The sequence below is a fragment of the Hippoglossus stenolepis genome, chromosome 18 (assembly GCF_022539355.2).
Source record: "Hippoglossus stenolepis isolate QCI-W04-F060 chromosome 18, HSTE1.2, whole genome shotgun sequence".
Lineage (NCBI taxonomy): Eukaryota > Metazoa > Chordata > Actinopteri > Pleuronectiformes > Pleuronectidae > Hippoglossus > Hippoglossus stenolepis.
Window position 1 is genome coordinate 16,384,085 of NC_061500.1, and position 22,864 is coordinate 16,406,948.

The window sequence follows — 22,864 nt, forward strand, 5'->3', positions numbered from 1 at the left end:
AGCAGCGACAGGTGCTCGCTGTTACTGACAAACTGCTGTGGCAGTTACTGACAATACGAGATACTTAGGTATTCTGCACTGTAACCATGCAATCCGTCTTTCTCTCTCTTTCCCCTCTGCTTTTTTTTTTTCTTCCCAACGCTCCCCTCTCCCTCGTTCTGCCTCTCCAAGCTCAGCTCTACTTTCTCTTTCAGTCAGGTGCTGGTGAGAAATGACAGCACAACCAAAACATTTGTCACGGCAACAATCCACTGAAACTAAATTATACCGAAAAAGGAATTGCGGGGGAGGAGTGACCATCAAGAAAGGATGAAGGTCCGGGGTATTTATGAAATGAGAGTGCTTGAGAGGAAACAAAAGTGCTGCACATAGTTACAAGACCGGGAAATACAATAGCCCGAAAGAGGGAGGGTGAGTGCTTCGCACCGAAGTGAATGGGGTAACGTTTGAATCTTGCCTTTGTGGTTATGCCCTTGAGTTAGCCAGTGAGGCATTGAATGGTGTGTTGTAGATGGGCAGTTATCTCCAAGGCTTCCCGTTCGGTGTTGTGAGAAAACACATGGCAGCAATGCTAGCTCTTATCGAACAAAAAGCTTCAAGGCTGTGGAGACGAAGGCAGAGAGGCACGTCTGCAGGAGGCTACATTTGTCACACTGTCATTCTCCCCGCATTTCACCTTACAAAAGAGATGATGCAGTATTACAGTGCATGCATGAATGTAAACATTCTGTGCAAATGTAAATATATAATCTATACAGAATGATAAAAGCACAATCACAACGTAGTACATAACTCAGCATAAATGCCCGACTCGATCCAACCACTATTGGGGCCAATCAGGGCATCTGTATTAGCTAGAAACCTTATCAGATGATGAACTGTCTTAAGTTTACTCTACTTTATTTTGTGCACTTGCCTGCTTGTGTTACACTGTTGGGCTCCTTTACAGCAGTGTAAGCATTTTTGCTCCATACTGTGAGAGTGTAATAAGTGCAATAAATTATTTTGGCACACCGGTTCAAGAGACTCTGAGTTTGGCTGTCCCGATTGGCAAAACACAAGGATTTGCTGAGCCCCAGCAGCTCTCACCATTCTTATTACAAAAGAGCGGTGTAAAAGCATTCAGTTTGCAGCTTCTCATTTTAAATTACATTTCACATGAATTTACTAAAATGACAAATATTGCAGGCAGGAGGTAATATCAGCTGTCCATATCCTTCCATTATCTATACTGCTTATCCTGTAATGGACATGGGGGCAGCTGGAGCCAATCCGAGCCGGGCGAGAGGGGGGGGTACATCTTATTCAGGTTGGCAGCATATTGCAGGGCCAACATATAGAGACAAATAATGATTCCCGAGTTTACAAGTGACGTAACCCCAAGTCTGCATTTCTTTTCACTGTGGGAGAAAGCCGGAATAAACCCATCTAGACACGGGGAGAACACTCAAACACAGAAAGCTGGGATTTGAACTAGGAACATTCTTGCTGTGGTGCTAGTGGTAATCACTGTACTACCATGCCGCCAACCGTAGAAAAAGGTTGTTGATTTCAGACTAAGGCGGATGTTGTTAGGTTTTTGTGCCATCTGCAGGCTGCAATTGATTTTATCTGTAAAGACAGATATGAAGCATCAGGTACGCTTGAAAGACTTGATCGAAACAACCCTAATAAATTCTGACTCTAAACAATATAATGGAAGAAATAACCACATCCAGTAATGTATAGAAAAAATTCAACAATACAACAAAGACTAAACTTGACAGCAAAGTAGAGAGTACCCTTGAATCTACTGTTCAAAAAAATTAAGGGAACATTTAAATCACACATTAGATCTTGATGAACGAATTATTCAAGTTGAAAATCTTTACTGATGTACATTCTATAATTTGTTGAGAACAAAATGATGTAACAAGGGTCAATGGAAACCAAAATCATTTGGATGCTCCATTGGATTTATGTCAGGGGAACGAGAGGCCAGTCAATGGCATCAATGCCTTCGTCATCAAGGAACTGCCTACACACTCTGGCCACATGAGGCCGGGCATTGTCCTGCACCAGGAGGAACCCGGGGCCCACTGCACCAGCGTAGGGTCTGGCAATCTCTGTGAAGATTTCATCCCGGTACCTAACAGCAGTCAAGGGACCATTGGCTATTACATGGAGGTCTGTGCGACCCTCCAAGGATATGCCTCCCCAGACCATCACTGACCCACCGCCAAACCGGTGATGCTAGATGATGTTACAGGCAGCATTACGTTCCCCACAGCTGGTCCAGACTCTTTCACGCCTGTCACATGTGCTCAGTGTGAACCGGCTCTCATCTGTGAAGAGAACGGAGCGCCAATGGCAGACCTGCCAATTCTGGTGTCAAATGCCAATCGAGCTGCACGGTGCTAGGCTGTGAGTACAGGTCCCGCTAGATGTCTTAGAGCCGTCATGCCACCCTCATGGAGTCTGTTTCTGACAGTTTGGTCAGAAACCTGCACACCTGTAGCCCGCTGGAAGTCATTTTGTAGGGCTCTGGCAGTGCTCATCCTGTTCCTCCTCGCACAAAGGAGCAGATACCGGTGCTGCTGCTGGGTTGATCCCCTTCTACGGCCCTTTCCAGCTCTCCTTGTGTAACAGCCGGTCTCCTGGTACCTCCTCCATGCTCTTGAGATTGTGCTCGGAGACAGTGCCTTCCTGGAGGAGCTGGACTACCTTTGCAACCTGATCGGGCTGCAGGTACCGTCTCATGCTACCAGTAGTAACAAGGCCACGAGCAGAACACAAAACTAAAGAATAATTAGTCAGGTTTTACTTCTCCATTGCACCTGTTGTCACTTTAATTTGCACCAAAACAGGTGAAACTGATTCATTATCACTTGTGCTTCCTAAAAAGGACAGATTGATATCCCTGAAATTTAGCTGACTGTTGCTGTTATACTGTGACGATTAAGTGTTCCCTTAATTTTTTGGAGCAGTTATATTCAGTATAACGGCAATAAACTTGAGCAGAAATATTAAGTTACATCAACAGATTTATAATGAAAGCATTGTTGTTTTTTTATGGGAGCAAACAAAAGGATTCTCTTCCAATCAATTCCGCCTCTCTGGAGAATATCATGTACAAAGGCTTATTTACTGACCAGATTCCAAAGCCTCGATATCCCAGAGACAAAAAAAAAAACAATGGCTATTTGATTACTCAAAAGCTCTGTCCAACCCAGACACTCATCATCCCTATCTTTGTAATGAGTGTTTGCATATTTACTTCCAAGCCAATCTTTTTTTTTTTCTTGAACATCATTCCCCATCATTTTCCCCTCATTTGATCGTAAAGCTTTGTGCTTTGAGTGTAGATGGTGTTTCCTATACCCCTGTTTGGCTGCTGGTGAGCTTAGTTCCCCTTTGAATGTGGAGAAGAAATGATGAGAGGAGGGGGTTGGTGAGTTGGATACAGAAATGGGCTCCCTTTGAATAATGCAAGATAGAAACTGGGCAATGACCACCGTGCAATCTCCTACTGAACAGAAACAACTGTGGAAACCAGCCCGACCGTCCTCGCGAATTCAGCTCATGTGGAATGTCAGTTAAATCAAAGCTGGAGCTTGAGAAAGAGTCTGGCAGTCATTTTTGGGGGGATAAATAAAACATGGCAGAGATGACTCCATTGCCCTTTACCCCCTCCCCCTCTCCTCTCTCTCTGTTTCTCTCTTGAGTTTTTTCACTTACACCGAGCTCAAGCCAGCAGCAGGAGGTACAATGAGCTGCAGCTCCAAGCCTCAGCCACTGTGAGCTTGTCAAATTTTACGACGCTAAAAGGAAAATTTGTGCAACTGAAATGTACTGGAATTATGTTTTGTGTGAGCATTTTGCAGTGTTGCTCTGTCTTGCATGACACTCAGGTTGCAGGAAGGCTCAAGTGTCTAAAGGCTAAACTTCTGTATGATAATCTAGTGTCAATCAGACGGCAGTACGACAGGCGGCTGCATCCTTGCATTTCGACAGAGAGAGTGGCCGTTTGCTTCAGGCTAACCACTTACACGTCTGAACACTGTTGACATGTCAGTGTCACGGAAGGGGTTACATTTATTGACTTCACCCTGATAACCCTTTTATAGCCCATTAGGACCTAACTCGTGTTTTAAATCAAGCAGTCTATCCCATTAGTTATTGAAGCATCCAGTCTTAAAAAGGATAAGAATCTGGTATTATTCTTTTTTTATTATTGTTCACAAACGAACATGTTAATATGTCTCAAACATAATTACCAGCTTCCCTACTGTGTGTAGCACTCAGGGCCGAGCCAATTTATTATGTCACTGAGGATGTAAATCTTAAAAAAAGATAGGTCGCAAATATAGCTTCATTTCTTAAAAGGGCAGAATAATTTACCTAAAAAGCTGGGCAGTGTAGTTTTTAAGAAACATTACTCAAGCAATTGCAGAAACTGCATTTGTAAGGGACTATTTTCAACCATGGATTAATGCACATTTGGTGCCCTAGCATGTATTAGCAGCAGGAAGATGGTGTGACTCAAAATTAGAGCTGAATCGATCCGTCGATTAATCAACAGAGAAATTATCAGCAAATATTTTGCTAATTGATTAATTGTTCAAGTAATTGTTCCTGAGAAAAATCCAAATCTTCCATTGGTTAATCGTCTAAATTGTCAATATTCACAGCAATTTGGGGAGATTTTCTAGACCAAATAATGAAGTCACGGAAATCTACAGAATAAGTGTCTTATAGCTGAAACACTGCAACTCTACCATGCTTCATGTTTTTGTGACAATTTTTGCAGGCTCTTCATTTCCCATTAAACGAAAATACACATGAAACAGGATATGTTTATGATACCAGCATCAGAAATGCCTCCAATAGAGCTGAAAATACTGACTCCGGCATGAGTAAGTGCACAAATCTGAATGTTCCCATCAAACACCAATTTTGTTTGCCGGGAAATCACTTTCCGCTCCAAAACAGCAGTTGTGTTGTACCGTCACTGGCAAGTACGGTTTTTAGAGATGAATTTTTGGTATAGTGTAGCGTTAGCCAGAGTTATTGGTAATATTTCATGCTGGCAAGTCCAACAAGTCAAACTGTGACATGCACCATACTGAGTTCAACTTAAACAGTTATTCTTACATTTATACTTACTGTAGCTGCACTGTAATGGCTATTAAAATTAGGTAATTATGTTTACTTGGATGTATTTATTTGTGGTCTTTTTTAGTTATGACTGTCAAACTAGATAGATAAACTAGCTCTATGTTATTCATTCTCTGTATGAATCTGTTTTCAAAGGCCTGAGTCAGACAACAATTATTGCAACCATCAATTCCATACAGGGTTAGCAGCATACAGCTGTTAAAAAAACGTTTTTAAGTAATTTTTTTAAATGCACTGGTATCCAGGTGTCCAGTGAATGTCCAGGGGGAAGGGTAAATGGCATTGGAACATCTCAACATGAGAAAACTCTGATGCCGAACATTTTTTGTGGTTGGCTTTAGCTGAAATAAATTGTCACTTGGCATTTTCTAAAAAACCTGAATAGCTCTACTTGGACATAAATTTACTGTCAGAAGCAGCTCCCGGCTTCCTCACCCAGACAACACAAGTCGTGCAGGTCCACTCACATGCGACACACTCGGCTCGCATGTGAACATCTCCAGGCTGCGATGCACTGGCTCACTCCGTCACTGTCGACACTGCTGCCTCGCTGGCCGCGCTGCAAACACCTCTGTTGCATTCACTGCCGCTGCTCAACACTTCGACAGCCCCGTCACCTCCCTGAAAGCACCTGTAGGCGCTGATTCGAGGGTTTTTCTCCTTTAGGGTGAGTTTTGTCATCATCAGTTCAGGCTCTCTCCACTCCATCAGTGCATTAAGCTTTAAATCGAACGCTTGCAGGTGAGTCGAGCTCCTTGCAAGACATGAAGAATAGATGTCGATTCCTGAATTATAGCTTATCTTGTAATTGACAAATAAATTACAATCTGTAGGACAGGCCATACGTGTGTGACCAGAAGACTGAATTTTTATTACAGCCACACTCCACAATTTAGCCTCGCCTGCAGGTGTTACATTATTTAGTCCGATTTTGAGTGTTGACATCCATATTATTGCAACATAAATATGTATTTAACAGTCAGGCGGAGAGCCATCACAAATGCAGACACCACTTTCAAACCTGGCAGATCTTTTACAACATTGATTTATGCAGCTTATGAAAAGTACATCTTATGCGCACTGGCACATTTTACTTTCATGCACTCATTGTTTTTTACTTGTTCCTTTCTGCCAAGCTTAGGTCGCTCCTTCAGAATATCACGCAACACTTCACATGGAAATGCAGCCATAGTGGAAACGATGTTTGTGCAAATGCAATGCACAGCCTGTGTAGAAAGGTGACGTTCAACACCCCCTCTCAGATCAACTTTAAAAAACTGACGAAAAAAACCCTCCTGGTCCCTACATGCAAAGTTGCACTGAAGATCTGTATGCACGATCCAATATTTATGGAATGCTAATTTCCAAGATGAAGCTAATTTCAAAACTCGGGCTGCAAAAAAAAAAGAGCCATCCAAAAACCTTGAGGCTACTTAACAAATTGAAAATGCGTCTTTGTTGTACTGTCATGTGAGCTGAATTGATGTCAACAGGTCAGGACAGACTGACCAGAGGAATAAAAAATAATAAATCGCTGACCAAATACAAACACTTTAAGACAGAGAGGTGTTAGCGTCTCGGTTTTCTCTCAGACTCACATCTCAGAGATACACAAATCACACACGTTTGTGCATCACCACTGGGGAAGACACTGGGATTTAACAGCAGGGCTCCATGTTTTGATGATACTGGTGGTTAGGCTCCAACAGAACAACCCAATTTGCACAATCACCAGACAATCGAAGGCTTTTGTCACCAACAAATGTTTCAAGAAAAAAAAAATGGAATCCACAACTGTCAAAACAACCAATTAAAGTGGGCGCACAGCTCTTCAGCAATTATCTCCATTCATCACCGAGTATCTTTACTCGGTGTGGAACAATAGCCCGGGCCACGGGAGAGAGTGAGATGGAAGAGATGGGGGAGCAGCTTGTCCAGTTTAACGGTGCCTCCTCAAAACTGGACCATTTCTCGTGGAAACCATTCATGCAGCCTAATGAAGGAGGCTCTGCAGAAGGAACCGGGGGGACTGAGCAGGTGAACTGTATTTCGAATGTACATCCATTGCAGCTATGACACAGACATACTACCACTTGGCATGTGCACAGGACAACGGAGCAGCCTGCAGGTGATGACATGTTTCATTTGCTCCTTTTTAAAACGTTTTCTTACTTAAACTACAAAATGTCCACTGTCAAATTATTTCATTCCGCTCATAGTGAGGGTCAGTCTGTATCATCATTGTCTTGAAGTAATGTATATCTCGAACAAAATGTGTTTTTAAAAGTCGATGCTCATTTAATGGTCCCTAGTTTTACATGATGAGTTATTCCATTATTGTAATTAGCTTCATTTTAAAACGTTTAAAAAAGGAAGAAAAAAAAAAGAAAAGAAAACACAACTCAAACAATTCCTCCAGCGAAGTGGCGCATTAGAAATAAAAACTTCAGGTGCAGTCTGAAACAAAGAAAAAATGTCTTTCTTTTTCATTTACCCAAACACAAACTGCTCAAACAATCACTTTTTTCACCGACAGACCCACGCCACCTGTATGCCTCCCCCCGGGAGTGACACGGAACAACAAGCCGCTGTGGAGCGCGTGCTCCGGGCTTACCTCTGGCCAGCGTGGCCGGGACGAGCGGAGCGAGAAGCACGAGGGTGGCGGCGAAAGTCAAGTAGCATCCCCCCGAAAACTGTCCCATTACTGCGGAGCACGTCGGCCTCCCCGTCCGCTCTGGGGGCACCGGGACCGGGTCTCGAGCATCTGCTTGTCGGGCTTGAGGAGGCTCCGCCAAAAACACACGCCTCCGTGTCCGTGCCCCGAACCGACCAACCGACGCTGAGCTCCGGGTGTTGGGGCTCCGGAGGGGGGAGAGCCGTCACCTCGAGGTATCGCAGTGCGGAGGTGCGGGAGAGGAGGAGGAGGTGGGAGGAGGAGGAGAGAAGGTGAGGAGGCTTCAGCTGCTCCGCGAGGAGCTATAACTAGGCAAGAGCGCGCGAGCCAACTGCTTTTGGGTCTGAGAGAGAGAGAGAGAGAGAGAGAGAGAGAGAGAGAGAGAGAGAGAGAGAGAAAGAGAGAGAGAGAGAGAGACACAGGGAGAGAAATTAAGAGAGAGCGTGGAGGGGGGGGTTGTGTTTTATAAACCCTGTGGACCTGTTGAGATTTTATAAGGTCTGTGTTGTGTGTCATGTTGTGGGGACCTAAATGGTTTGGTAAAAGGTGTGTATTTATATTACATGACATTACAGTTTGCCATTCACCCATTCATACAGTGCATCTATTAGACACTTCGGCATGCAGATGGGGAAGACTGGGGATCGAACTGCCGACCTTTGGTTGGAGGACGAACGGTCTACCAGCCACAGCTGCCCCCAAATCTATATCCACACTGACACTATGGGGACAAAAAGCAGGTCTTGTTAATTTTTAAGGTGAAGACATGTTTGATTTAGGTTTAGCTTATGTGTGGGGTTAGGTTTGGGTAAAGACATATAAGTGCTCCGAGGGGCACAGGCTCTGGGAGGTTTAGGTAAAAGTTAGGTTTTAAGTTTAAGTTACGTTTAAGTTACGTAAGGGTAAAGGTTAGGTTATATGTTTAGGTTAAGATCAGGTTAAGGTAAGGTTTATTTTTAGGTTAAGGTGAAGATGATAAGGTTTTTGTTAGGCTGTCCACAATGAATGAAGGTCAAGGCTAAATCCTAATAAGGAGGTGTGTGTGTGTGTGTGTGTGTGTGTGTGTGTGTGTGTGTGTGTGTGTGTGTGTGTGTGTGTGTGTGTGTGTGTGTGTGTGTGTGTGTGTGTGTGTGTGTGTGTGTGTGTGTGTGTGTGTGTGTGTGTGTGTCGGTGCGCATTAACTGACCAAATGAAAAGAAATGTCTTAAATGACCATCCTCTCTCTCTTCTCCCTCATCCTTTCTTCCCCTTTTTTTTTTTAAAATTCACATTTCCAGCCACAGCCAGGCCATGTTTTCTTCAGATGACAATGTGCTCATCGTAATGGTGTCATTCCACAGAATTGCCTTGGAGCTCCTGCCAGTAGAAAAATATAGGACAAGTCTGGAAAATGACATTTTAACTAATAAACGCCTGTGCTGCAGTCTGAGCATATGGCCTCTGATTTGTGTCCTTTTGCCAATTAAGCAGCCATTATCTCAGCTGAACTGGACCACTGCTTTCCAAATGTCCTGTCACATTATTTCAGTCATCTGAGTGTTAATACTGGAGGGATCAGCCTGTAAGTCATTTGCGAGCAGTAGTGGAAGAAGTACTCAAAATATACAAGTAGCATTTGGATCCACACGTAAAACTACAGTAGTATTATAAACAAATTGTATGTTAAAAGAAGCCACTGATTTAATGATCCCTAGGGTTACATTATTACCTATTGTATCGAGAGCCAGACATTGTTACTGAGACCAGGTGTGTTTTAAAGGACTTCGGGGGCCTCGGGTAAAATGGACCTGGGGGGCCCTACATCAAACCAAACAAACCCCCCTTCAAAAAAAGGACTATTTTAAAATGATGAAGCTTTTGGCAGAAGGATAGTGACATGGGGCCCCATTGGGCGGGTTCAGATGGTGTAGTTGCATAACTGATCACAGGATTTAAAGGAGTTCTCACAAAATTTCTGTGTCATCAGCCGTTCTCTGGGGCCCCCTCTTAGTTGGAGCCCAAGGCAATTGCCTGCTTTTCCTACCCTCTTGCAACCCATTACAAGCTGCCTCATACATGCAATTAAATCATTTACTTATTTAGTTTAGCAGCCTATAAAAATACTCTATTATTATAAGTCTTGAATTCAAGTTTCACTTCAGTAAAAGTGCAAAAAGTGAGTAGGCTGAGCTGCAAAATGAATATATAAGTACCCGCTATATTCAGGAAAATTAGCCTCTGACAGAAACGTATTGTTATATATAAAAATATATTACTGAATAATTGTTTCCGGTGCATTAACCTTTAAATTCAAATGTAAGAGTTGGCGGAGGAGAAGCTGATTCAAGCCTTTTAGTATACCACTGCGTTGATCCCTGTTCTGTATAACAATGCATTGCATTTATGAATCTCATGGCAGCTTTATAAATATCAAAATCTGTAAAGCAACTTGTAATACTAATATGTCCCCTTGAAATAGTAGAAGTAAAAATTGGCAGGAATTTAAAATACTTGGGTAAGTACAATACCTGAGTAAATATACTTTCTACCACTGACGATATATAGTTGGGTATCAATGCAAGGTATTTCATTAAGTGCTCATATGTTTATTACATTTTTTTGAAAGGTAACCAGTAATTTATGAAGCAGCTGGTAGATGGAGGTGATGAAGTAAGTGCACTGAGACATCAAATGTAGTGGGGGGTAAAGAGGTCAAAAGTAAATATTCCTCGTGGAGTAAATGTACTTTTACAGTACATTTCAATTGAATGAGCTGCTGTTCAGCACTTACTGATTGAATACTGGGACGAGTCTCACTGTTGTCAGCGGATATTGAAGTGCATTGACAACCTTCTAATATCCATGTATCCACAGTAAAAGCTAGAATATACCATTCAGTGTCTGACTATATATGTTTTTTATGTAAATCACTACAGTTTGACCTTCTCTGACATAATTACCCTATTGACCAGAGAGTTGCAGCCACGGGTCAGACTGTCAGGCAAGGTTAACTACCTGATAATATTTAATTACCTTACCACAAACCTTGCATTAAATATTTGGGACAGCCTTAAGGCTATTGAGCTTCCTGACAGACCATGAACAATAGAAAAAGTCCCTGCAGATTCTCTCCCTTTGTTGAACGAATATATGTGTTTCATTATTTTGAGAACATCAAGAGTTGCAAAATGACATATTCACTGGCGGGTCTTTAACCCTTCCATATCTTGCACTGACTGTTGTTGTAATTACTCCCAGAGATGAAAGCAGTGGCAGGAAGAGATTCAGAACCTGTGTTTTATGTGTTTAAGAAAGTGATAAAACAGCATCAGACGAGTGATTGCCAATGAAATACGAGGAAGCAAATGCCCCTTGGCAGCTCTATAGTGCTTCACACCGTGTTATACCGTCCCCTCGTGGGAATCAGCAAGTGATCCATCACGGGACATTATGCTGTGGCTCATATAAGTGAGGGACTACTAAAATGGCAGCTTTTGTAATCAAGCCATAGGACTAAAAAACAAATTGTCTGGCACTTGAAAAGGGCAGTTACTGTATAGCCCTGAAAAAAGTGTCATCGCAATCCAGAGCAATACAAAGATCATCACAGCAACGAAAAAACAAACAGACAAATAAATATACAGCACAATTTTCATCTGAGGACAAGGAGAAAGTATGTTTTCACCCTGGTAATATATATTAGCTGGATCCATATTGCACAAAGCAAGGAGACCCAAATAGTAAAAATTACTGTAGTGAGTTATTTTAATCTCTAAATACATTTATGAATAATGTTGACACGTTTAGTGTCAAGTGTGTTGCACTTTAATGCAGCACAGTAGCCGATGGTAGTTTAGTTTTAATAATGATTTTTTTTTTTTAAATATGCAACAACTTTTCACATTTCTGTCAAAACTTTCATGGCAGAAAACATGTTATGTGCAGAAAAACCCTCATTAAAGAGACTAATGAGCAGAACTCCCTGTACAAAGCTAGTGTTAGCGATCAGGTGCTGACTGGTCACAGAAAATTACAATTAACCGCAGCACACTGAAATGACCTCACTGTGACTATTAATTAAGATCAAACAATGCATTTTGCCTTTAGCCTTTTTATTTTTTTCTCATCAGGATTAGGCCCGTTTTCATTTGTTTTAAGTGTTTAAAAAAAAATTCTTTCAATGAGTAACATTTTTCCAAAGATTACAATAATATTTGATGTAATTACATTATCAACGAGAATGGGACTAGGTTGAGCACATACTTCCACCAAGGCCCAACAGTCGGTTCAGATTCAGTAGATTCTGATTTTTATTTGGATCCGCACAAAATAGCAGTCCCCTATATGACTGATTTATATTTATATAACAGCGAAAATGTTGAAAAATGCAACGTTAAGAAAGTGAAAAAAATGTCTGGATCTGTCCCTTGACCTGGATCTGCTCCAAAATGTATTTATTTACTTCTTGACCCACACTGCAAGTTTTCTTACTTTAGAAATCTGTCCAGTAGTTTTTGCATAATCTTGCTTGGTGAAAACATGATCTCAACATGACCTCCTTGGGGAAAAAACACAACAAAAATAAACAAAAAAAAGTTACAAGAATTACACAATTTTAACAAAATAAGAAAACAAATAAAACTGACTGAACTTTTTTTTTAATATCTGTTCTTCATACACAACTAAATGGAAATGTTGTGTACCGGGGATATAGTGACCCATCTCTCCCTAAGCGTAATGCTGCCATTAGAAATGGATTAAACCATTATGAGGTAGGCTATTACAAAGAGAAAAACCACGGGTTGACTGCCGCTCTCCAATTTGTCCGCAATGAAAGAGCACGCTCCAATCCAAGAGGGGGTAATTTGATTAACCAGCTCTTAAGTATCATTTTGGATTTATGAACTGAACACAATTGAACCTTATGGACTTAATGAAACACAGGATTTGAGTTACTTCATATGATGTCAAAACATTAAGTTATATCTCTCTCCAGGTAATTCGGGGCCCTGAGGGAGAGATGAGCCACTTGGTCCCTTTCCATTTAGTGGCCGGTCTGTCTTTCTAAAGAGGAAATGTGGCTCTTCCTGTCTGTCAGCTGTGTTTCAATTGTGTTTTATTATTGTGTTAAAACGGCTGGTGTAATATTATTGTCATGTTTATTTTATGAAAAATATATCATAGTACCTTTCTGAATATGGGTGATATCATACCGTCAAGTTTATTGTTTGTTCTGAAACCTCTGCCTGTCTTGGAGTAAAAACAAGTCGAGATGATGTAAAATCAAAAGACTGGGATTTGAGATTATGAAATCTCTTAAATGTCATAGATGAAGAACAATATTCAGGTACAAAATGTTGTTCTGTTTTCATGGTGTGTTTAGGGGAAGGTTTCAATACTTCTCCTCCCTCGTCTTCTGCTGGCTTTGTCGATAGCTTGTTCAATAAGTGTCTGGCCACATATCGTCCAAAATGTTGAGGCAACCACAACAACAATTTGAATCTGTCATATTAATAAAGCCAAGTTTTGTTTTGTTTGCTTTGTTTAATGACATTGTGATGATTTTTTTTTAATGGATTTTTGTCTCTGAATGTCGGACTTGTGATGGACCAGTGACATGTCCAGGGTGTAGCTCGACCTCTCGCCCACATTTCAGGTGCTCCCCCCCAAATAATAACAATAATGACCTTATCTATATAGAACCTTTCATAACAGCCAGAAATGTTTCAAAAAGAGGGCAAACTAAAATTTGAAAACAAAACACTGAAGACAATTATAACGGCTAAAATCAAAGACAGCAGATGAAATAAGGAAACATCATTTCAAAGAAACGGCAAAAGAATAAAACTAGGAAAGAACAATCAAGTAAGAACAACCGAAAAAGAAGGTATTTAAGGATAAGTGGCTAGATGAACGGATGGATGTCTTTTGGAAAATATATTTATATATTCAAAAATCATTATTTATTACACAGGTGAAATAAATAAATAAAAGTCAAAGTGAAGTCATTTCAGTGCATGATGGTTATTTTTGTCCTGATTTGACACAGGTGAGGAAGTGAGCACGGTTTGTGCCTTCTAATATATAAAGAATATAAATTGGATGCAAGGTAATAATATGAATGTAAATAAAGTGATTAAACACATTCCACCAATGTGAGGCAGGAGACATTGCAGTCTTTTCTGCTGCCAGCAATACATTCTACTTTTGTTCAAATGACAGAGAGAAATAACAGAGTCTGAGTCCGTTCATGAAAAATACTCCAATGGAAATGTGCAAAACAAGCTGATTCTCACGCAAATCTTTTTTTAAAGAACACACAAAAATCAAGTTCAGCAGCCTCGGCTCACAACACCAATGAATGACAAGCACAGGTAATCCACCCTATTCTGTGTAATGAATTTGGTGTGTACGCTGGAACTCTCTCTGTACATTGCCAGTGTGTGTATGTTTTCAGATCATTTGCAGTCTTCTCACAGCTTTGCAGAGCCTCCACCAAGGAAATGTCACTCATTTACTCGGTCAGCTTAATCTGCCGTATGAGAAAGGTATTGTTTTTTAATCCATACAGTGTTATGCTGAGTTTGCTCATCTTCTGCAGCATCATCCCTCATACTTAACAATCACAGACCTGAGGCAAGTGAAGGTCAAAGGTAAAGGTGATGATTGTTTGCCCACCAGGGGGACTATAGAGTAATGTTTCAAACAACACTGCAAAGGAGGTTATGTTTTCACCCTTGTCTTGTCTTTGTTGGTTTATTTCTTGGATTAGGCAGAAACTGATTTACATCAAAGTGGGCCTGGAAAGAACGCACTCAATTTTGGTGGAGATGCAGAACCATGTTTTAATAATTTTCTCTCACTATGTTTTATCAAAAATCATTTCGATTATTAAACCCCTTCAATTTTTGAAAAGAAATGAATGTCGCATTTCATGTGGATTGACAGGTGTGTAGCACATCTGATTCCAGGAGATTGGAGGTTCAGGCAGACCTGTGATTATTGCCTACATTGCTAGTAACCATATGATCTTTCCATACCTAAACCAAGTGTTTTCGGTTGTCTAACCTTAACTTATCTTTGCCAACGAAGCATAAAGACTGTACACATGGGGAAACTTCTTGCCTGGATTAGTCCAAAGGCCACAAAATCTGCCTACCAGCACTTCTAAAGGTCACTTATTAAGGCTTTATACTGTATCTCTTTTATTTAATCCGTACAAAAGTGTATGAACGATGGATCGCAATTTTACTTGAGCTGCTGACAGGTGGTGGCTTCATACTGCGTTTACAGTACAGATAATGAGAATATCGATCTTGTCATCTAACCTTCAGCAAGAAAATGAGTAAGTGTATTTGTAAGTGTTGATTTGCCAATGCGCAGATATTGCACAGAGCAAGAATTTTAAAAAGCTCGGCACTGGGTGCTATCCTAGGGTTCTACAGAGGCAGCTCATATTTATCTTCTTGTTTGCAATAAAACTGTCACAGATGCAAACTGTACTGTACGAGCACGAGCACGGAGGGTGATGGGATACAGATTTGCAGACTGAAGAGGCTGGTAGCTTTGGTGGTAACGTGGCGTAAGAAGTAAAAACGAAGTCTGCCAATATAAAAAAGGAAGAGAAGAAGACTGCTGCTTTGCAAATCTTTTATGAGGTAGGAAAATGCATTCAACATATTCTCAGGGCTCAGGGATACATAGTGTTTTGGGTGAGTAATGCTGAATACAAATGTATAATGAAAACTCCTCAAGGTACTCAGAGTGCATCGCTTGAATAGTAGATTGGAGACAGACAGGTACTTATCTGCACTTCTATCAAGTAAAACCTGGTTTTCTGAACCAGCAACACACAAGTCCAACATGCTTGAGGCTCTGCAGCCCTGCAATGTGTATTCAATATTGTGGGGGCCTAAACTAAACAATGACCTCCTTTTTTCAATTCACCATTGTTCTTTGTTCTTTCTGGTCGACGTGGGTGTGAATAAGCTGCAAATGTCAAAAGTAAAATCGATGTAATTGTTTGAATTCAATATGTTAGTACAGTAGCATCACGCTCAATATGTACATATTGGTCAATAATGGAAGAGCCAGGAAGAAAGCATAGCACTTATTGACACATACATATTGAACAAATCACTCATACAGTGCATATTCACCCTCAAGTGGAAGTAATGCAGCAGAGCTAAAATAAATTATTTTATGCTTTCCTTTCGCCGTGCTTTCTTATAACAACATTCTGACTCTGCAGATGAGCCTGAGCTTTACAGGAGGAGCAAATAATCGATTCACGCTTAGATAAACCCCGGCTCTGCTCGTATCACAGGCGGCAGCACGCACTTACAGAACAAGCTCATTTGGACGTGAGCAAGCAGTGGAGATTTCATGACCAACGGCAGCGGGCGACCACCTCCAGGGAAGATGTGCAAGGAAGCTCTTAAGCGTGCATTAACAATAGATGTGGTGGGGAGCTGGTCAATAAAATCAGGCCTTTTCATCTCCCGCAAAAGCAGTGCGACTCCCACCAGGTCGTGATGACAGTCGTCTAATGGAACAGGAGATTCGACACCAGCTTCTCCTCAGAGGTAGATCATGTTCTTGTGTAGGAGGTGCAGAGCCATCCCATGCACAAATATATAACACCGTAAATGTGAGTACATGCCCCCAATATGATTATACAACACCCAAATGTATTACCAGGGCGTATTCTGTTACATGACTGAAGTACTTTCTTAGTACTTGAGTGACTTGGATAATTGAAAAACTTCAGTGGAGTCCAGAAGTGATCTGATCTGATGTTTCTCTCTCAGGGGCGTCATTTGTAAAACTTATGACTTTCATGTTCACTAAACTGACAGTAGATTACTCATTTGTCTAATGTGAGGAATCTGCAGTCTGATCGATGGAGTCCAGCTGTTTAACTCAGAGGACTGTAATCTGTATGAATAATATCAGTATGAACATGTACAGATAGTGAAGGGTCTGAAAACTAATTTTGGTTTTTAGTTTGGTTTTCAACAATGGTACATTAACTGTAGGCCTTCGCACATCAAAGGTTGCGAGAATAAACCGCACTAAATAGTGAATGATTCAGATGCAGATGTTGACTCACCTGACAATTCACACTAAACGTGATGCAATGCAGGAAATACTTGATTGAAATTGTGCCTCATGAAAAGAAAGAATCAACATCAAGAAACGACGAGCTGGTCGTCTTATTTCTGAAATGGTGAGTTCTACTGCCTGGTAACACAGCTGCTTCAGGATGTGTTTCAGGATGTCCGTCAGACAGTTTGAAGATTTGCTGCAACAGCTGGAACCAAAATCATAGTTTTTATTGAGTATTTATTTTGACAAAAGGTCCTGTTTGTTTGTAAACCGTTCCAGCTGTTTGTTTGTAAACCGTTCCAGCTGTTTGTTCGTAAACAGTCCGAGCTGTGCACATTTGATTCATTAATTTTCTTCGCCTGTTGCTTGATTGACATTCTTTTAAAGACAAAAATGACAAATATATGAAATAAAACTACAAATAAACTTTATATCAGACTGGAAAGAGGAGGAAGTTGTTCTTCTTCTACTAATGCTTCAAAATGTGACATTGTCAACAAGACGCATTCTGATTGGTTAGATGTGTAGAAGTTAAGAAGAAAACCTTAGCAAAAAGGTGCTCTGAAAAAATAAAAGCCGCAATATTGCTCAGAGAAATTTCGTTACTGATTTGCATTGACTGGATACAAGTTCAAAAAATATTCATAATGTGCAAATTAAAAACGTGTCTAGTGTGCTAAGGCCTTCAGTCTGTGAAAACTGAATTAATCAGTGCAACAATTAGTTTTAGGTTATTTTTTTCACGAGGCACGTTAGTATCCTGGTTTAGGTCTTGTTAATATTCAGATTACACTGTTGACATGGAGCAGGAGAAACAATCTGAACTCTTCTACCAATCTGCATCATTCTGTCTCTAAGTCTGATCACCAGTTATGATCATCATTAAGGTGATGACGCAATCACCTTGTACCTGTTCCCCTGAACAGCCGTCAGGGGAAATTTGGGGTTCAGTGTCTTGCCCAAGGACGATTGGAAGACCTGGGGTTCAAACTGCCGACCTTTTGACCTTTTGCCCTAGTGGACGACCCGCTCTACTTCCTGAACCACAGCTGGGCAATTTATAGACAAACTGGCTGTTAAGAAGTTCACTTTTCTCATTCATTTCCATCATGCTGCTGGAAATCCAAACAGCGCACAAAGGCTGTGATGTCATAATCACAGTAGGAGTGCTTATTGCCTCTCATGCTCAGGCTGTGCTCTGTGTGGCCGTGCTGGCCCTGCACATGGCTAGACACTGGAGAGCAGGTGACAGCGGACACTGTGAAGAGTTTCTAGTGGTTGATGATCAAGATGGGGAATGTGTACCCAACGCTGAGGGGACAAGATGCTAGTCTGTATTTATATAGAGCTTTTCTGGTCCTGATGACCACTCAGGGGCTTTACAGTAAAGTTCCACTGTCCACCCACTCACACACACAGGACGGGACGACCCGCTCTACCTACTCAGCCACTAACCCTTAAAGCCTCCTAAAAAGCACTGCTGTCTGTTAGCGTTTCACCTGAGCCAAATATTTCTTGCCAAATGAAAATGAATGCATGTTAAATGTAAAACCAACCCAGCCCTTATACCTTTTATTTTTTCCCCAACACATGTGATCTGGCGTATGTTAATATTCACAGCATATTTAAAAGGGTATGTATCTAAAGGGTATTGCACCTTTTTGCCATCCCCACTTTAAGGGATGCAGCAAACAGGTTAGGAGCGAACAGCAAACATTGCATTAATCCGTTTAGTTATCAGATTTCATAGCCTTAAAGCTAGGGTTAGTAATCCTAGAAAAGCAAGCAAGAGCAGGCTACACTATGAAAACATGCAACCGATGCATCCCACCCCCTCCAATCGACCCTCTCATCAAAGCTACACCCCAAAAAAGATGAACGTGCACTGACTGACTGCTGGATGCCGACTTCACTGTGACTCCCTCCATGCTTCAGTGGTGTATGTCTCTCTGTCTGAAGACTCCAGTCATTTGCAGTGACAGCACAAGCAGGGTGCATGCCGACCAATGATTTAATTTGGACCAAATTACTTTATTTTTTGATGCATGAAAAGATTTCAACAAATAAGATAAAAAGAGTTTCAGAAACAACTTACCAACCTTACTTTTAAATAGGTCTGGGAAATAAAACAATATCAATAATTATCACAAAATAATTACCATGAATAGCAATATAACCAACGCCCAAAATATATCAATATATTGCTTATGCATTGTGCTAGCACAGTGATGAGGTATAACACAAAATAGATCTAGATTCTTCACCAGTGATGCTGCTGCTGCAGGAGGCGGGGTCTAATGTTACCTGCATCCTCTGATTGGATCAGTGAATTAATTCCCCTTTTTGTTATTGGTTACTTTCAAAAATACAGATATCTGCTGATAAATGTAGTGGAGTAAAAGTACCCCAAAATAAATCTACTTAAATAAAGTACAGATACATAAAGAGTAAATATACTTTGTTACATCCAACCCCTTTAACTGATGGATAACAGATTGTATTGCAGCTTTTTAAAGCAGGTATTGTCACAGCTAATGTAAATGTTCTGCAGCAATAACAGCTCTGACATTTCTGTTTATGCTAAAGAGTGAGCACCAGGGCGAGGGAGAGAGAGAGAGAGAGACCAGTCCCATTTTGATGGGAGCACAGTGGGTTATCTGTGACTGCTGTGCCCTTATGAACACAGAGCTATTATGCCGAAGACGTGATAGAAACATTTAAGCAACATGTCCTCGCTTCTCTCCGTGGTGCTCAGCCGGTCTTCAGGCAAAAGCATGTCGAGCAAAATATCACGTAGAATTACACACAGGCATCGTGTGGGAGGTATTACTGAAAGGTAGCGTTGCTTTTTTCTTGTAGTAAATAAGCTCCAAATGCAAACTAGCTTAGTCTTGTAACGCTAATGGAGATTATGCAACATCTGTGACTCCGTCAAACATTCACTTGCATGCTGTTTGTCTGAGTGAGAAGTGAAATTACAGTTATTCAGGTGCAAAGACACAAAGAAACAGAATAAACCACCAGCAAATAGCTATTATTCAACATGAATCCTAACTTTAATTGTGTTCTTTGTTCTGGTAATGTACTGCATATTTATTGTCAAGTTATAAAATGGAACGAGTCACTGGTTTTAGAAGTGTTTTCATTTTATATATATATTTCCTTACAATATGCTCCGTGTACCCTCTTGGTGGTTGCTTTGTGTTTTGTCTACCCAGCAGTAAATATGTGGGCAGTCCTGCCAGCGAGCTGTGAAAGAGGGGAGAGATGGACCGGGGGCAAACCATTTCAGGTCCTGTGGTGAGTGACGTAACTATAGCAACAGCATGAGAAGACAGACTCTGTTGTCATCGCTATTCAGCATTGGGTTCTGATTGACATTTGCTCAGCAATGATTTAAAAATAAATGAATTAAATAAATAAAATCACACTGACAAAGTAGATCTGTATTGTCCCACAGGAGTCCTGGGACTGATCTCTGTTCTGATCCAGAACACATTTTCTATTGAACGCAGGACGACACCATTAAGGCTCATTTGCCTTTATGTATGAAAAGGTCCATTTCAAATGATGTAACCATCACAGCCCACATACATATGCCTCCTTTACATTGTTGAGCAAAACATTCGCTAGACAGCAGTGCTGAGTCAGGAGTTTTCAACAAAACTAAATTGTGGTGGAGGAGGTTTTGATTATGTTTCTCTTAAGAAAGAGGCAGAAGTTGCTGCATTGTAAACTGTAAACTGTGACTGATCGAAGGAACATTACATAACTGTGGTTTCTTAACAGCTCTTGACAAAAAGCCCGGCCACGGAAATATTTATTTAACTTAATATTAAACTTTTGGCTACACTGCTCTCCATTATTCGGGTGGTACTGCTCCATTTCGTCTGTTTTGTCCGTTTCCATAAGCTTTCAGAAGTTGTGCACATATACAGACAAAGTTAACACAAAGTACGTCCAAAATGTGACATTCGGCATAAATGAGCCTTTGGTCTCAAGCCTTGAAAACAGTGCGATGGAGAAGAGGCAGACCAGAGGTGCAAACCATTAGATTCAAAGAGAGTTTTAGTTGCAGAATTCCTCCAACATTGATCTGGAAACTGAAAGTACAAGCTGCCCATAATTATTGGTGCAAAAGAAAACCATGTTTTTAAACTTTGATGTTTCTTTCCCAAATGCACTTTTAAGAGTTGTAGTTCACTTCAATCTCAAAGTATTTATGTGCAGAAACTTGTACCTTTGATTTCTTTTCTTTTTTTTAAATCAAATAAACAGATTTTTTTCTAATGTAGTTGTTAAACCTTTATAGTAATTATGCTAAAGTTATGAGAACATTAAATGGGCGGCAGAGGAGATACAGAGGGTCGTCCCCTAACCATAAGGTTGATGGTTTAATCACCGGTACCGAGTGTCCTTGGGCAAGATACTGAGCCGTAAATTGCCCCTGAGGGCTGTGCTGGCAGTATATGAATGGTGGTTGATTTAAAAAAAAGCACTGTATGTGTAAATGTGATTTAAACTGTAAAGCGTTTTGAGTTGTCAATAAGCGCTATATAAACACAGAATTAATTCTAATCCTTTTTTATTGTAATTTTCTCTTCTATTACCTGCCTGTGTGGCATGGGCTGACCATTGTGAAATTATTAGTGCTAATTGTCAAATTAGCATAAAGTATTCTGCATTCTGCTTTTTTTCCATGTTTTGGTTTGTTCAATTATCTTTGTTTTCGTTCGAACAACGCCAGGAGACGCTCTTTTTGTTTGCCTCCTGAGTCAAATGAGTCAAATCAGAAACAGAATATCCGTTCTTGTGTAGTCTTGCAGATTGCCTCTCGAATACATCTGCTCAGACCTTGAGGAGATGGCGCAGCCTGCAAACGAGTGTCTAGTTACACATCAGCTTCAAGGTCCGTGATGCATGTGCACAAGCAGCAGAGGCGTGTATTATACATGTGCAAGAGTCTCTGTGTGTGTGGTTACGTGTCGTAATGGAAAGCTGGACACACTAGGTACAACACAAAGAGCCACTGTGGCGTGTTAGAGTGTTCGAGAGCCATTGCGGTGACAGGGCTGGGGGGGGTCCATGGAACTAATCGGACCCCTGGGACACGCTCCCAGGCAACACTTTTTTTTTTTGTTGATACTTGGGGATTCTCCACACACAAGGACAAAGAGGGATGAAGCCACTCTGAAGGTCTTTCTCTCGCCCTCACTCGCCCTCCATCCACCTTCAGCTGGGTGCTGGCTTCGGGACCAGGCTGAATTCATATGCTGGTGTGTGAGAGTTTTAAAGTTAACAGTTTGCTCTTGATTGCAAATTGTCTTACCTCTCGCAAGCATGGCGCCAAATGCTGGGTGAAAAAAAGGGCCATGAAAGAAATACTTGCACTAACCAATTGAATCAATTAATTAAAGGGATAGTTCACCGAAAAACAAAAATGCACTCATTATCTACTCACTGCTATGCTGATGGAGGGGTGGGTGAAGTGTTTGAGTCCACAAAGTGTCCAACACAATGTAAATGATGCTGTTTCGAGTCGAATATGAATATCAGGGCTTGCGGACACTTGGACGACACCACACTGTTTACCCCTGCGAATCCTAAAATATTTTGTGGACTCAAACACTTCACCCACCCGTCCATCGGCATAGTGGTGAGTAGATAACGAGCACATTTTCATATTTCCATGAACTATCCCTTTAAGAATCCACAGCACTATATTGTAATTAAAGAAAAATACCCTCTAAAAAGCGTATAGTTACGTTGTCGAACACGGTATTGTTCCTTTAGAAGACGTAACATCACTATTCAAAACCAAAGAAGCAGACCTTTGAGACGGACTCTCAGGCACAAGTTTCTGTTGCTGATGGTTTGAGGCTTTTCGAAGCACAAGGACACAGGGATGTAATCCGTGTGAAGGTCTCTCGCTCCCCTGCTCATCGG

At 41.1% G+C, this 22,864-nt stretch overlaps 1 protein-coding gene across 1 annotated transcript in view; it reads right to left on the reverse strand.

The window, feature by feature from the left end:
* Positions 1-8,167, reverse strand: part of LOC118098059 (netrin receptor UNC5D) — a 186,023-nt gene extending 177,856 nt beyond the window's left edge. The window contains exon 1 of the mRNA XM_035141476.2: positions 7,772-8,167. Within this exon, the coding sequence (XP_034997367.2) occupies positions 7,772-7,859 (88 nt within the window). The 5' untranslated portion in view covers positions 7,860-8,167. The remainder of the gene's footprint in view (positions 1-7,771) is intronic.
* Between the last annotated feature and the right edge of the window lie 14,697 nt (positions 8,168-22,864).